This window comes from Pyxicephalus adspersus, chromosome 2 (genome assembly GCF_032062135.1).
Source record: "Pyxicephalus adspersus chromosome 2, UCB_Pads_2.0, whole genome shotgun sequence".
Taxonomy (NCBI): Eukaryota; Metazoa; Chordata; class Amphibia; order Anura; family Pyxicephalidae; genus Pyxicephalus; species Pyxicephalus adspersus.
In genome coordinates this window covers 13,278,960-13,293,219 of record NC_092859.1, presented here as the reverse complement: position 1 = coordinate 13,293,219, position 14,260 = coordinate 13,278,960, and the positions used below count along the sequence as shown (strand labels likewise).

General features: G+C 40.0%; 1 protein-coding gene across 2 annotated transcripts; it reads right to left on the bottom strand.

Annotated features, from left to right (window-relative positions):
• Positions 1–571: 571 nt before the first annotated feature.
• On the bottom strand, positions 572–13,936 carry CDKN2D (cyclin dependent kinase inhibitor 2D). Of its 2 annotated transcripts, none has more exons than XM_072399599.1 (3): positions 13,683–13,936; positions 4,790–4,951; positions 572–2,959 (listed from the first exon to the last, which is right to left on the bottom strand). In XM_072399599.1, the coding sequence occupies exons 2-3, from the start codon at positions 4,928–4,930 to the stop codon at positions 2,615–2,617; spliced, it is 486 nt and encodes a 161-aa protein (XP_072255700.1). In that variant the 5' UTR covers positions 4,931–4,951; positions 13,683–13,936; the 3' UTR covers positions 572–2,614. The 2 variants fall into 2 exon arrangements, with proteins under 2 accessions (XP_072255700.1, XP_072255701.1); XM_072399600.1 differs by having other exon boundaries at positions 13,699–13,936.
• Between the last annotated feature and the right edge of the window lie 324 nt (positions 13,937–14,260).

Sequence of the window (14,260 nt, the reverse complement as noted above, 5' to 3'; positions counted from 1 at the left end):
ACAAACGCCCTCCCACGCCACGTTTTAAAAACTGGGATCTTTGAAATTTATCATTGTAAGCAAAACTTACAATGAAAGTTGGTGGGCATATTACAGAGAAGAAAAAAATTCCTTGTCTGCCTACCACCACATTTTAATCTTTTGACTGATCAAAGGACACAAATTTATGCCATTTGTTAACATTTAAACAGAGCGAATACACTTTCTGGGGAGAATGAAGAAGCTTTCTTAGTTTTTGTTGGGATATACTTATTTTGTATACATTAATTTTCTTGTATAAAAAATTTAAATGAAGGAAAACATTTAAACATAACTTCTTTTAGACAAATATAATATTGTAAAAGCCAAGGACAATGCAAAAATCCCAAAATCTTAAACTACCTGAGAATCGGGTACTCTCTGACGTTGTCCCAAGAAGGGAAGGCCGTTTGGTAATGTATAGCCGTGAGATTCGTATGCTGGCCATCCATTGATCAAGATTTCCAACAGAATAGACGTTAAAGCCTACCTAAACTCAACATTTTCACTTTACATAAAAGGGTAGACAACCCCTATATGTAGAGAGAAAATATTCTTATTTTTTTTTTAAGTGCAACACCCGAGATCTAGGACATGCACAAAACGGGCATTTTTCTGTTAAGGGTAAGAGATGCCGTTCTTACGCAAGTGCAGAGAGAGTGGCTCTTTTTTTTCCCCCTTTACAGCGGGCTATGTCACCCTATCTCACACTGGGCGGTGCGGGATGGGGTGACGTGCCAGGAAGACTGAGAAAGAAGGAAGAGTGAAGATGTCGGCACCTGGAAAAAGAGGAATTCCAGGAAGACCTGGAACCAGATCACAGGAAGGTCCAGCGCCATCGAAGGACCTGCAGGAATAAAGGTAAGTGCCATTATTTTGTTTTCAGTTTAGTTCTGCTTTAATAGACTAGAAAAATATCAAATCTATTAGGGTTAGTTTCCAATTAATGTTTAATTGATCTTTCATTGAACTTGCGTTGTTTGACTGATGCGGCTCATTAATAAATACTCGGGCCACAATAATTTAACGTGGAGTATCTCTACCTGCTATTGGTGGTCGGAGCACAACTGGGTGGGTGGTAGGAGTAATAAAGGGGGCCAGCCTATAGATACATTGTGGTAACCAGGTAAACCATTGATATCTGGGAGATTCTGATCCATTATTGGTTATTAACCTATTACCGAATGTATAGGCAGCCCACTGAGGGTCTTAAAGTTCTGTAAAGCAGCCCACCAAAATTCCCAGTGTCAACTGCCAAGGGGACCTCACTCACCTGGTCATGTATCAAAGCTTAAATCTACCTAGGGGTAACAAGGGTTGGGCAGGCAATTTATAAAAGACACCGCCATGTCTCAAACGTCTGTACCATCACTGTATAAAGCCCGAGCCATTATCTGACAACAATCACGCTGAGACAGACTAGCTCAAAATTAATAGAAAGATGTCACCATACCTGAAATGAACAGGTATCAAACAAAATACTTCTATCAGGAACAGTCCAGACCTGTATCTGATTTCAGATTGAAAAAACAAACTACAAAATGACATACAAAGTCAACATATTGTAGGCTGCAAATTGCAGAATATCACGTATTAAGCCTAATGAAACCACAGGCACAGGATTTAATGTAACACAATTGCTCTCAAAAGCTGTGAACATATCCAGTTTGCCCGCAAGAGATTCTTTAAAAGTAAGCAGAAACAATAACAGATGATTAAAAAAAAAAAAAAAAAAAAACAGATAATAAATAGGATTTTTGGAGAGAAATCTTTCACTGTTTAGTGAAATATTTCAAGTCTAACTTTTCTGAGTCAAAAAATTAGGTTTTAAATCCTGTAATACCTGACTACTATGTGGTATAGTACTTTCAGGTCACATGACTTTTAATGCTTTTGCATAGGGCAAGACCTAATAGTTAAATAAAACATAACAAAATGTTATAATGCAACAGAAAAAAACACAACCTGAGTATAAAAAGAAAAACAAAACGAAAAAACTGCACATAACCGGCCATAAGTACACACGTAAAATATATACATACATAAATTGATATATATATACACCCAAGCCTCTGGTGCATGTCTGAAAATGTCAACAGACATTAGGCCTATCCAGTACGATAAATGCAAAGACCAATGGTGATATCTGATATAACCAATAACAAACAGTCTGCATTCCTCCCACCATCCTACTGAATATACCTGTGCATTGATAAGCTTCAACATGAACAGATTAGAAAGATAAAGTGCATGTGTTGCTAAAAAACAGAGGTGGCCATTTTGTAAGAAGCCAATAATCAACACTGGTACAGCCAGTCTCAGGGAATCCATATTATGGCTGAGCTATTTGAGGTCTTGGCTCTGCTAAAACAAAATGGTGTCTAAATTTTGGATGTTAGCACACACAATGGCTTTCTTGACATTGCGTGGAGACAGATGCACTTTAAACCTGTCTAACCGAATGATCTGTAGACTTTAAGCTGTGCTATATAATAAGGCAGAGCCCATGCACAATACCAAACACACAGCGTTAACAATATGGATCCCACCATCTGTTGTTCATGTGGCCTGTTTGATGCCCCTGAAATGGCTCTTTCTATGCATATTGCTCTAACACAGCTGCAAGGCTGGGATCAAGCGTGGAGGCGAGCTGTATGGGTGTTTGCCCCTCTCGATCACGATGTTGCAGGTTGGATCGAGAGGCGAGGTAGACAATGACCGGAATGTGACCTTCTCGTAGTGCCAAATGAATAGGGAGAGACCCTGAGACATCAGGCACATTCAGATCAGCGCCGTACTGAACCAGGACCTGTAATGTGTCCAGGAAACCTGTGCGAGCTGCATCGTGTGCTGGTGTGATGCCATATGAGTCTTGAATGTTTGCTGTGGCTCCTTGTTTCAGCAGTTCTGAGGCTACTGATGTACAACCGAACATCATCACCTGTAGACAGAGGGGCAAAATAAAAAAAAAAAAAATTAGAAGAACGAACCGATCAGTTTCAGTATGCAGTCTTATACACACACTTGTCCCAAATCCAGAAAGGTTATCAATTAGATTCCCCAGCTGCTTGCCAAAATCTTACAGGTTAGGCCTGCCTAAGAATCCTCATTCATTTATACAATCAGTAATGCAAGCGGAGACTTGTTTTAAAGGCAAGGATTAAAGTGAACAGCATAGACACAAGCTCAGTCAGAAAGATATTGATGATCGGCTGAGAAATCCATTTTCTGCCGCTTTAGATTATTGGATCTGGGACAGCCCGGTAAACCGATCCTTACACTCAGCGTACCTTGAGCTTGTTTGATATTTAATTGGTATTAAAATGTTTATTTGAAAAATCAGTCAGGACATAAAAAATGGTTTCAATTTCAATACAAATGTAAAAGAAGAACTCCTAACAGTCCCATCATTACCCACTGAAGCAATGCAGTCCCTGCATGACATCTGGATCAGTAATATGCTGCACATATGGAGAGGAAAATAAAAATAACAGGTAAGACAGAAAATAGGATACATTTGGAGAGGATTTGCAGCTATATTCAGGAAGTAAAAATAACACAGATTTACTTTGGGGGCTGTCACAATATTAGACATCATATTCAATCAAAAATAGTTCTATTGCAAACAAATTTGGAGATTGCAAAACAAATTGAGGTTTGTTAAAATGGCTATTTTATCAAAGATGGACTTTGATACTTCCCATACTTGTCCTTCTATCAACCACCAGCCAAAAAGACTTCTTTCTTGCCTATGAAGTACAGTTAGACTTCTGTGATTCTACATTCCAAAGAAGTTGATGGACTTAATGGAGGCCTATTGAGATCTATAATAAGCTGTATGGTGGCAGATATAACAAGCAATGGGACCTTTGACCTTGGGATGTCAGTTAGCAGACATCTGTTGAGAAGTAAAACAATAACTGGTAGGTCAGGGTGTGTGCTTGTAGGAAGAGTGATGGGTGGTGGATAAATGAAGGGTGTATAAAGAGCACAATTACACGGGTCTGACCTAAATTGTCTGGGGAAAAAAAAAGCAGCAAAAATAATCACCTGTTTAAAGACAGTAAAATGGACAAAGGGAATCCCACAACCGGTTATCAGAGAGCGGATAATTACAGGGTGCACTTCTGTCCCTATATAAATCAATGATCTAACTGCCATCTGCATGAGACTAAATAAAAAATGGTGCTACCTATACAAAACATAAGGTGGTGTTGGGAACTGCAGACAGTGGTAAAGGGTACAGAGCAAATGTTTTGAGTTCAGTAAAGGTACACATTGTATATATCTTTCCTAAAGAACAAGTAAATACTGCTAGTGGCATTCCGAGTTTCTTTATGTGCTCTTCTGTTTACACTTACCACCTGTTGTCTAAAACCTGTAATTTCAGAGTCCAATAAGATCACGCCACTGGTAGTAATTTTTTACTCCACGTACATTCAATTCAGCAATGAATAGATCTTTCCCTGATTAGAAATTATTAGTGAATACCTTGGACCACTTTAATGCCAATATATTTAATATAAAATTATCACATTTTCACTGGTTCAATCAATAAAAAGGAAATCCTTAATCAATATTCAATTGATTTTCCTATTGAAAACACCTAAACATCTGAGAATCTACATATAGAGTGAACTATTAAAAAATATTTTCAGGTTTACAATAATATTGGTACAAAACTATCTTAGCTGGAATCTTCCCTTTACATAAATATTTCCCCAATAATTACGTAAGTTGTTATACTTAAAAAATACAATCTCAGCCACACCTGCAATGCGGACCTCCCGAAGCGGTTGAGGCAGTCCGGGTGGATTCTCTCCTGGTGCAGCAGTCTCTTCACATCCTCAATGTCTCCCTGAGCTGCCGCCCGTGTCAGGAGGTCTCCAGCACTGGTCTCTTGTAGCAACATTGGGGATTTTCAGATGAGCACCTTGAGAAGAAACACACAACACATGGTAAATATTTGCTGCTTGTATGGAGAGGGAGACCAGAAGCATAAATCATTCAGATGACATGGTATTTGCAGCCTTATCCCAGTGTTTAAAAAATTCCAAATATCATACTAATATGCAATTTTTTGTTTTTTTAAACATTAATATTGTATGTACTAAAGGGTCAATAAATGGAATTAAAATATAGCTAATTATTATAATTACTCACTTAAAAGGAGTTATTTAAAATGCATTAGATTTGCATGACTGTAAAGCTGCATTTTAGCAGTCATTATTGCAGAGTGCTAATAGTAAACTCTCTTAGCTCATGCTTAAAGCTAAATTCCAGACAGTTAGGTATGCAGACTAAATACACACATAAAAGCTGTTATACTCAGCTGAAGATTTATATTTCTGTACATCTGATCCTAAACTGTACACAGCTCTGCCGTACAATCCTATCTGACATAAAAGGTGACCCAGTCTTTTTCTATTTTCACTTAAGCTACGTACACACTTCCAATTATTATCGTCGGAAAACGAACGACGAACGTTCCTGCACGATATATATGAACGATCGTATAGCACCGATACTGCACATAGAGGTAACGACACGATCGTTCGTAGATATTGTACATTTTCAGCTTTTCCCAGCATTTAAAAAAAAGTTTTAAAACGTTAAAATAAATGCATAAAAACGCTTATAAACGCAGTAGGAACGTTTACATGCCTTTTTACAAAACGTCCATGTAGACCCAGCCTAAGTGCATAAAAACGCTTATAAACGCAGTAGGAACGTTTACATGCCTTTTTACAAAACGTCCATGTAGACCCAGCCTTATTTAGGTCAATAGGAAACATAGGAAGCATTTTACTTCACTTTAGGTTTTCTTTTTCCCCTCCATCGGCCAAATGCAACTCTTCCCTAGGACAGCTTCTGGTTGGGACAGGCCCTTGGTATTATCACTCGCATTGCAGGGTTACCTTGCATTGTGGGGGATGACTTTGGTGCCTGTGACCCAGCAAAATGGGCTGAATGCACAAAGGAAGGAATTGCATGAACATTTAATTCATGCAGTGCATGGCAAGCTCTATTACAGGAATATTTTGTCAACAAGTGGCACTGTGTGCATCAGTCTATTACTGTTTTCCAAAAGCAAGATTGTTCCATATGACAAATTGCCAAAGATTTCATACAAAAGTGAACCACAATCTTAAAACGGAAGGGAGCAAACTGGATCCATTTCTAAAGTACGAAGCAGAAAAACCAAAACCCACAGCCGAGGATCAATGTGATTTGTATGAATCAAGCAAATATGAAAAGCAAATAAAGGAATGCTGGAGAGGGATCGTTTGAATTATTTAAATTATTTCAATTATTTTGAACGATCGTATTGTGCACAATTCTGTACATGCTGTAACGATACGATCATTCAAATATGGACCAATAATCTACACACTAGATATGATCGTTTGAACGCAGGAAGTGACATGTAAAGGAGAAGGTGTATCACAGAACAATCCACGATCACTGAACCACCGTACACACAATAGATTGCGAACGATCGTTGCCCAATCAGATCCGTCGGAACGGTTGTTCGTTTCCAGCAAGATTCCTCGCTCGTCATCGTCGTTGTGCACTTTTTTTGTTAACAATTATGGAACGATCTGTCGTGGATCGTTCTTTCCAATGACAATTATTGGACGCGTGTACACATGGTAAATGTAAGGTTATAGAGCTAGCAAAGTGGGAGATTTACCAGAGTGCATTACTAGAAATGTAATGACTCCAATTTACAGCATACTATATGGTGAGCATGTGATTTATAATGCTCACCATATAATATAATAATATAATTTCACCATATAATTTATAATAATAAATTATTATTAAACAGGATTTATATAGCGCCAACATATTACGCAGCGCTGTACAATAAATAGGGAATGCAAATGACAGACTAATACAGACAGTGATACAGGAGGAGAGGACCCTGCCCCGAAGAGCTTACAATCTAGTAGGTGTGAGAGAAGGAGACCCACACCACCCCCAACTTTGTTGCCAGGTCTAGGGGTATGTGTAAAGTGCAGGCCTCCATAGGAGAGAGCAGCAGCAGAGGTAGAGTCAGAGGAGGAAAGCCAAGTTTCAGTGAGAGCAAGAAAGTTGACAGACTTAGAAAGGAGAAGGTTGTGTATGGAGGATAATTTGTTGCCAACAGATCTGGCATTCCAAAGACTGCCAGAGAGAGGGGGTAAGGACTTATGGGTAGGGTGAATGGGGATGAGGTTAGGAGAAGGGAATGTCTGTGAATGGAAAATAGAGGCTGTGTGGGGGACCAGGGTTGAGTGAGATATCACCAGAAAGTATCAGTAAAGTAAAAAGGTGCAGGAGCATAGACAGAGAAAAAAGGAGAGTGAAAGAGCAGAGAGACAATGAGTTATCAGACTGGGGAGTACAGGGAGTAGTGCCAACAAACTAAAGAACATTTGTAGGCTCTACAAAACCCCCAAAAAACAGGAAGCTTGACAACCTCCACTGATAGAGCAACCGAGGCAGGTGTAGGTTGCAAACTACTAAACATAAACTGACAGCTAGAATGACAAAGGTTTGGAAATGTGTAACTGCTGAAAAGGCAGGATTCTCTGACAAAATGTAAAATGTTTTTTTGTTATTTACTTTATTTTCTTATCCAATACTATATGGAAAAAAATAATTTGTTGCATTTAAAACAAATCTGTGACGCCTGATCCTATTTTTCTGAGCAGCCAACGGTGACAGATCTGAAAGGGTTTGGGACAGATTTATCACTACAGATGAAACAGATTCCCACTCTGACGAACCACACAATTAAAAAGTGGCCGGGGGAAGGGTTTCATTCGGTCACAGTGTGGAGGAATTTATGAATTGAGCTGTGACCTTTAAAGCTGTCTTAGAATCTCAGCTGTCTCCAATATTCTTCACAGGCAGCTGTAGCTGGGCACTTCACCCGCACAATTCTGTGGCCGCACAATTCTGTGGCCGCACAGCTGTCAGTGACTTAGGCCAGGCTGCATAACACAAATGGTGCCACCATCCACTCCCATATCCAGAACACAGGATCTATAAATAGTTCCTGCTGCCTGGTAAATACACTAGAACGGGGCAGCAAACTTTTTTGGCTACTAGGCCATTTAGGAGGTCAAGAAGACACACTAGGCCAGAGTCCCATGCTAATGGCTCTGTCCCCCACCAGGAACGCCCCTGAAGGAAATCTCTCTCCTCTGCAATGCATACGGAGGGGAGGGAATATCCCCTTACCCCGCCAGCGGAAGTCTTAAGGCCCTCCGCGGTAAATAGGGAAGGGAGGCATAACAAGGAGACTAAAGACTCACGGGTTGTCGGCCGGGATTAGGCTGAATCGACCAGGGGGGCGTTAGGCCGGAACGAACTACTTGCCTACCCCTGCACTATAAGTTTCTGGCATCCACACATAGTCATACCGATCAACAACAGGCTAGCAGGCAAGGTGACTAGCAGCATTTGTTTTATTATTTATGTATTACATTTAATTTAATGTTTTTTATAATTTATTGTATACATTTTCTAACCCCTCTGCAATTTTTTTTTTAATAAAACTTTATCCTGCTGCTTCTGTTTCGTACTGCCCAACAGGACTGACAAATGTCCCCATAGTAGGGTAATTTTGCCTGTTCTTTAAGCTGATGCAAGGCTCTGCCAGTAAATGAAATTGTCTCACTAATGAGAGGGAAAAAAATGATGCAATAAAAATAAAAAAACTTTTTAGGAAAATCATGCATACCAGGAAAGTCAATGAAAAGTAAAAAGTTTTTATCTCCCTACTAATTCTTGGTTAGCGATTCAAGCAAGATAACTATGATTTTTTTAGAATAAAAAGTAAGTAAAGGTAGATTACAATGTTTCTTTAGGCACGGCTCTTTCTGGGAAGGGAGAATAGTCATCCAGGTAACACTCAAGGTTTTAACCAAGTACAGCAATTGCGGTAAAATTATCCGTTACAGACCACTGGTTCTAAGAACAGTCAGCTAATGTAACGTAATGTACGGAAATCCAGATGCAAAGTCTCTTGATTCAAGTACAGCTGCTTAGATATACAAGATACGTTGTGGTTTTGCACCCAGAAAGCAAACAGTGGGGATTACCCTGTGATTTCCTCGTGTTTACACTTTATGATTTACACAGAAAAGGGTACAGGCAGTGTTACGCCAATGATTAGTGGTTAAGAACCATTAAAACATACACAAAAAAAGTATCATTTTACTAAAGAAATATGTTGCAATAAAGAGGAACTGATCTACAGAGCTGAGACCTAAAAAGGCAGACAAAGGTCAGAGGATTGAACACTCGTATTGCCTGTGGTCTCCCTACAGCTGACATCTCCCCAAACTGATATATGTTCTGTGTCTCTGTATAAAATGGTCCATTTTGGTAGAGGCCAAGCATTGCTTTCTTACAAGGAAACCTCAAACAAGGAGAACAGTGAGCAACACAGTAATAACACCACCAAATCTCACTATAAATGCCTTTGCCAGACAAGCAATCACAGACAGCAATGCTATAAATCGTACATAGAAGATATAAGAACCCTCACATACCAGAAAGCAAATTGTCATGACGAGTGTTGCTTAAAAAATTTTGCTGATTCTTCTAGTACTTTTTAGGCTCAATTGCCACTTCTTCGAGTTTTCTATATCTAGTAACATTTTCACTTATTAAATCTTGATAAACTTTAGACCTTTTTTTTAGAAAGTTTTTCTGGGATTTTCTGTAAGAAAGTTTCAGAAAGGGAAAATCAAACCGCAGCACAGACAAAATTGCTTTTGGAGTTTAGAAGGGAAAAGCCCGGAAAAGAACCTCCATCTGTTTTTTCCCTGTTGCAGATTTTCTCTCACTTTCCAGTTTGGTCAAATTGTTAGAATAGAAGACACAGAAAGAAGAAAAAAACCTGAAAGAAATTCTATCCCTTCCCAAAGCTACAAAAAAAATCAAATAAAAAGATTCTGGTTTGACATACAACAATAGGAGCATGCAAGAAGCAGTACATTGGTATCAGTAAAGATCAATTCAAGGTTTTGCTATCAAATGTTATGTTGGATTGTTTTTTTTTTTTTTTAGACATACATGACCAATTAATAATTTTTCACTAGGTTTTCTTCATCTTCATTTTGGACTTTTTTGAAAATCAGATAATGTTTTACGCCTCATTCATACACAATTTTAAAGGGTTCACAAACTTTCAAGCACTGCTGAAAGATATTGGTTATGTATATATATCAGCCAGTTTTGCCAGATCAGGAAATAAAATATCTAGCAGGGGTCCTATCTTTTCTCTTCTAAAAGCTTTTTTATTCCTAATTTTGTTGCTGTTGGAGAGCACCCCGTTGGTCAGTGTGATGGGAAACAAAGAATCTAACAGAATCTCAAGGTAGCAGAAAAAAACAGAAAAGTGATTTCATACTTTAATATTCTCTGTCCTTAGAATGCTGGCACTTCTTTCTATCTAATTTGTTACTGAAAAATATCCTTAAGAAACCAAAAATCCCCGATCATCTCTGACCTTACAACAATTGCCATCAAAGATGTGAACTACCCCAAAATACCCCCGGAGATAAACAGCATTCCAGTATTACGTTTCTAGAATGCAACACACAGAACGCTCACTCATCTACTAGCACTCCAGGAACCTAAAGAATATATTTCTACTGTACAGAAGCACAAGCAAACACAGTAATCACAGCTAATGAAAAGTGCAAATTATAGATGACTCAAATTCAAGTAAATTGAATACAACATGTGCAAGGTGGCCATACTTTGCCCCTCTGCTCCTTAGTACTCACTCTGTCACATAGTTTTCTCATGGGATCAAGCTGACATTTGCGCAGCTCGTCTTTAGATGAGATATGCAAACAGAAAAAACATCCTCAAGCACCCTTTCATGCTGTGTCACCACAAATGTAATGATGTCATTGAAGGACAACACCACCCAAGACTTCCTTCCAGACAAAATGACAAGTGACAACCCAACCCAATGATTCATCTTATGTCACTTTTATTCTTAGCATTTCGCTTTTTTAATGCAGCCAGGACAACCATATTACACACAAAGCATTAATGGTGACCACAATAACTTCCCACCACGTACACAGAGCAATGCCATGTTTAGATGAGGGCTTCTATATGTTGTTTACAAATTCTCTTTTTTGCTAATTATGTTCATATTTTGAACCTTTATCCTTTTTGCTGCATTTCCTTGCTGCTGATCTCTCCTGCTTGAATGGCATGTCTAGGGGCACGATCCCAGATAGCACCACACTTGGCAATGCCTTTGTAGGTGGAAAAAGCTCAAGAAGTATCTAAGATCATTCAAAAATAACCAGTCCATGTGACCTGCAACTGACCATCTCATGAATTGCATCTGACCTTCAGTTGACCTTTTAATAAACTGCATTTGACCTGCTTTGAGCAGCTTTTTTTGCAATCCCATAGACTTGTATAGAAATACTAAACCGTAGATGTGAACAAAAGAGAATTTTAAGCAGGCAATTTGTAGATTGCATTGGAAGCTCATGGGTTGGGATGACAATGAAAGAGAAAAATTGGGAGACAGGGAATTGTCACCATATAACAAAAAGGACTTTCACCAGGAATTATAATAATGAAAGGTTCAGATATGAAAATATGGTAAATTACTACTATTAAACTCTCATTCACATACTATGGGATGCTTGGTCCCATCCCCATCTGCCATGCTTTAGAAACCTGAATTTACAAAGCACACTTGAATCGTCCAAAAGTACTATTGCCATCTTAAGTCTGTGGAGAGTAAAATCCCATGCAGACATGACTGTCGCTGGAAACGATTTTCCATGATCATTTCCAGGGACAGTTGATCAAACAAGCCCTGTACACACAACACTGTTTTGTTCTATGTAGAGCAGAAACAGGAGGACAAAGTGAGCATCATCCCAATCTTCTCTCCTTCACAGGAGTGCATGGCGACCTTTCCAGCTCAGTTGTTTATCAATCCACCAGGACGCATTGATGAACAAGGAACCACTGTACACAGACTACATTTTCAACTAAGATAAGCACGACCGTTCGCCTCAGACAGCTATCAATCTGACAGGTGTAGGTAGCTTAAAATGTAACTAAATCTGCACGGATTACCTATCCAGCATTGGGCGCTGCTTTCTTCCTTCTCTTACAATGTTCAGCCAAAGATTGCTGTGCCAGGATAACAAATTCAGCGCTGGCATGCAGGAGTTTATTCATGCCTGACATAAGTAAAGGAAGCCAGGATTGCCGGGTTTTCCTAGCAACCAAAGCTGACACCCTGCATGCGCATCAGATACCCGGAGCAATCAGGCAAGTAGGAGAGATTATTTCAGAAGGGACATCGCCTGATTCTTTCTGCAATAATGACCTGCCTGACAGTGGATTTCGAAGACTTCAATTCCACTTTAACACAAAGACGGCTAATGAAGATCTGGATATTTTTTTAATGCGTTTTTTATTTTAACACCTTGTCATGGCAGCATTGATAAACGTCTTCAGGGACAAAATATATACATTGTATTTTAATCTCATAGGCTATGTACACAAGTCAGGTGATGTCATCTACGACGGATCCATGAACGACAGAAGGCAAACGACTGCAATAAATGTGAAGGGAGGAGAGCACAGCGGGGTGCTGCTCTCCCGTTCTCCCCTCTCCATAGCGCTCTGTATGTACAGCGCTCACACGTTCATCTTTCACTCGTTTGTCGTTGGAAACCAACAACAAGGATCTAGCATGTGTACATAGCCTTAGATTGTAAGCTCTTCGGGACAGGGTCCTCTCCCCCTCCAGTCTCACTGTCTGTCTTTGCAACCCCTATTTTATGTACAGCGCTGCGTAATATGTAGGCACTCTATAAATACCGTTTAATAATTAAACAAGCAGAACCATTATTTTGGGGCGACACAATCTGACGTGTGTTTGTAGCTCAATCTGAAAGCCGTCTCCCCACAGGTGCGGCTTTTAGAAGCCATGAAAACACAAGATCACGGTAAAGTGGCGTTATTTAGACATGTGCAAATGTAAACGTATATACATAAACACCAAGGTAGATTACCTTCATGCAAATCCATAAAAATAAATAAAATGCATGGCCGGCTTTCAATTGGAACAACACCATGGCCGGTCAACTGCCAACGGAACTCTACAGTCATTTATAGACCTTAACGGCAGTTTTCAGCTTTTCCTATTGAAACACAACCGCCACCGTCAGTGATATTTGAACGCCAATTGCAGCCTGAAGTGTATTAGGATTATCGGACGCTGTCGGAAAAATAAAGACCGCTTTGTAAGCTTATTATGGATTTCTAGTGTTAGTGATTGGTTTTGCACGTGTTGATGTGACAAATAACTGAGCCATGTGAAATATTTCTTGTTATATGGAGGACCCCTTATTATTAGACAAGCTGGTCTATGGAGGAAGTGCCGAAATACAATACGGCGCTGATCCCGGTGAATGGTAGCTGCTGACAACAACAAACAGGTTCTGCTATGTGAAACCGAAAGAAGCCAGCTGATTGGTTGCCATAGGCAACAGCTGCGCCTCGTTCCCCCCGCTCCCCATAACGGTCATTGTTGTGTCTGTGACAGGCGGACCGGCCGGTGGCAGGTGTCCCTCCACCCACACCTTTCTTGTCACCTCTTCACCACTTACCTCCCCGTTTTCTCACCTCAGCCCGCCAGGTAAGTCACCACCAACCACCGACTCTCTCTATGCGGTCAGCCCGGCTCTAAGCTCTCCTCAGCCCTGAACGCTTCACCGTCAGCCGCTGACGTCACGCACCCACGTGGTACGAGTGTGTTTTTTTAAAAATGTAACTGTGTATTAACGTTACGGGGAGGTGGGAGCAACCATAGGCTGTTGTCTTTAATCACGCCCACTTGCAAGATAACAACCAATGATTAAGTCCCGAGGCAGAGGGCTCGTCGTTGCTATGAGGAGACTTTCTCTTTAAAGGGAGAGATAACTCTGGCGTTTATTGGTCAAGAACATACCAATAGCAAGAAGGAATTCGGCGTGGGCGGTGCTTGTGGTGTTTTTAAACGAAGCAGGGCGGGATTGACGTTAGAAGCGGATCATTTGAGGTGAAGAGTTCATGTGAATGGCGGTTCTTTACCTCTGTGTAACCTCGGCCGAGGCTGTTTGTGTTGTTCGGGTTCTACACCTCATAAATTATACTGAAGTGTCAGGTGATCTCTTACAACCGACAGCTTGTTCTATACAGCCTTGTG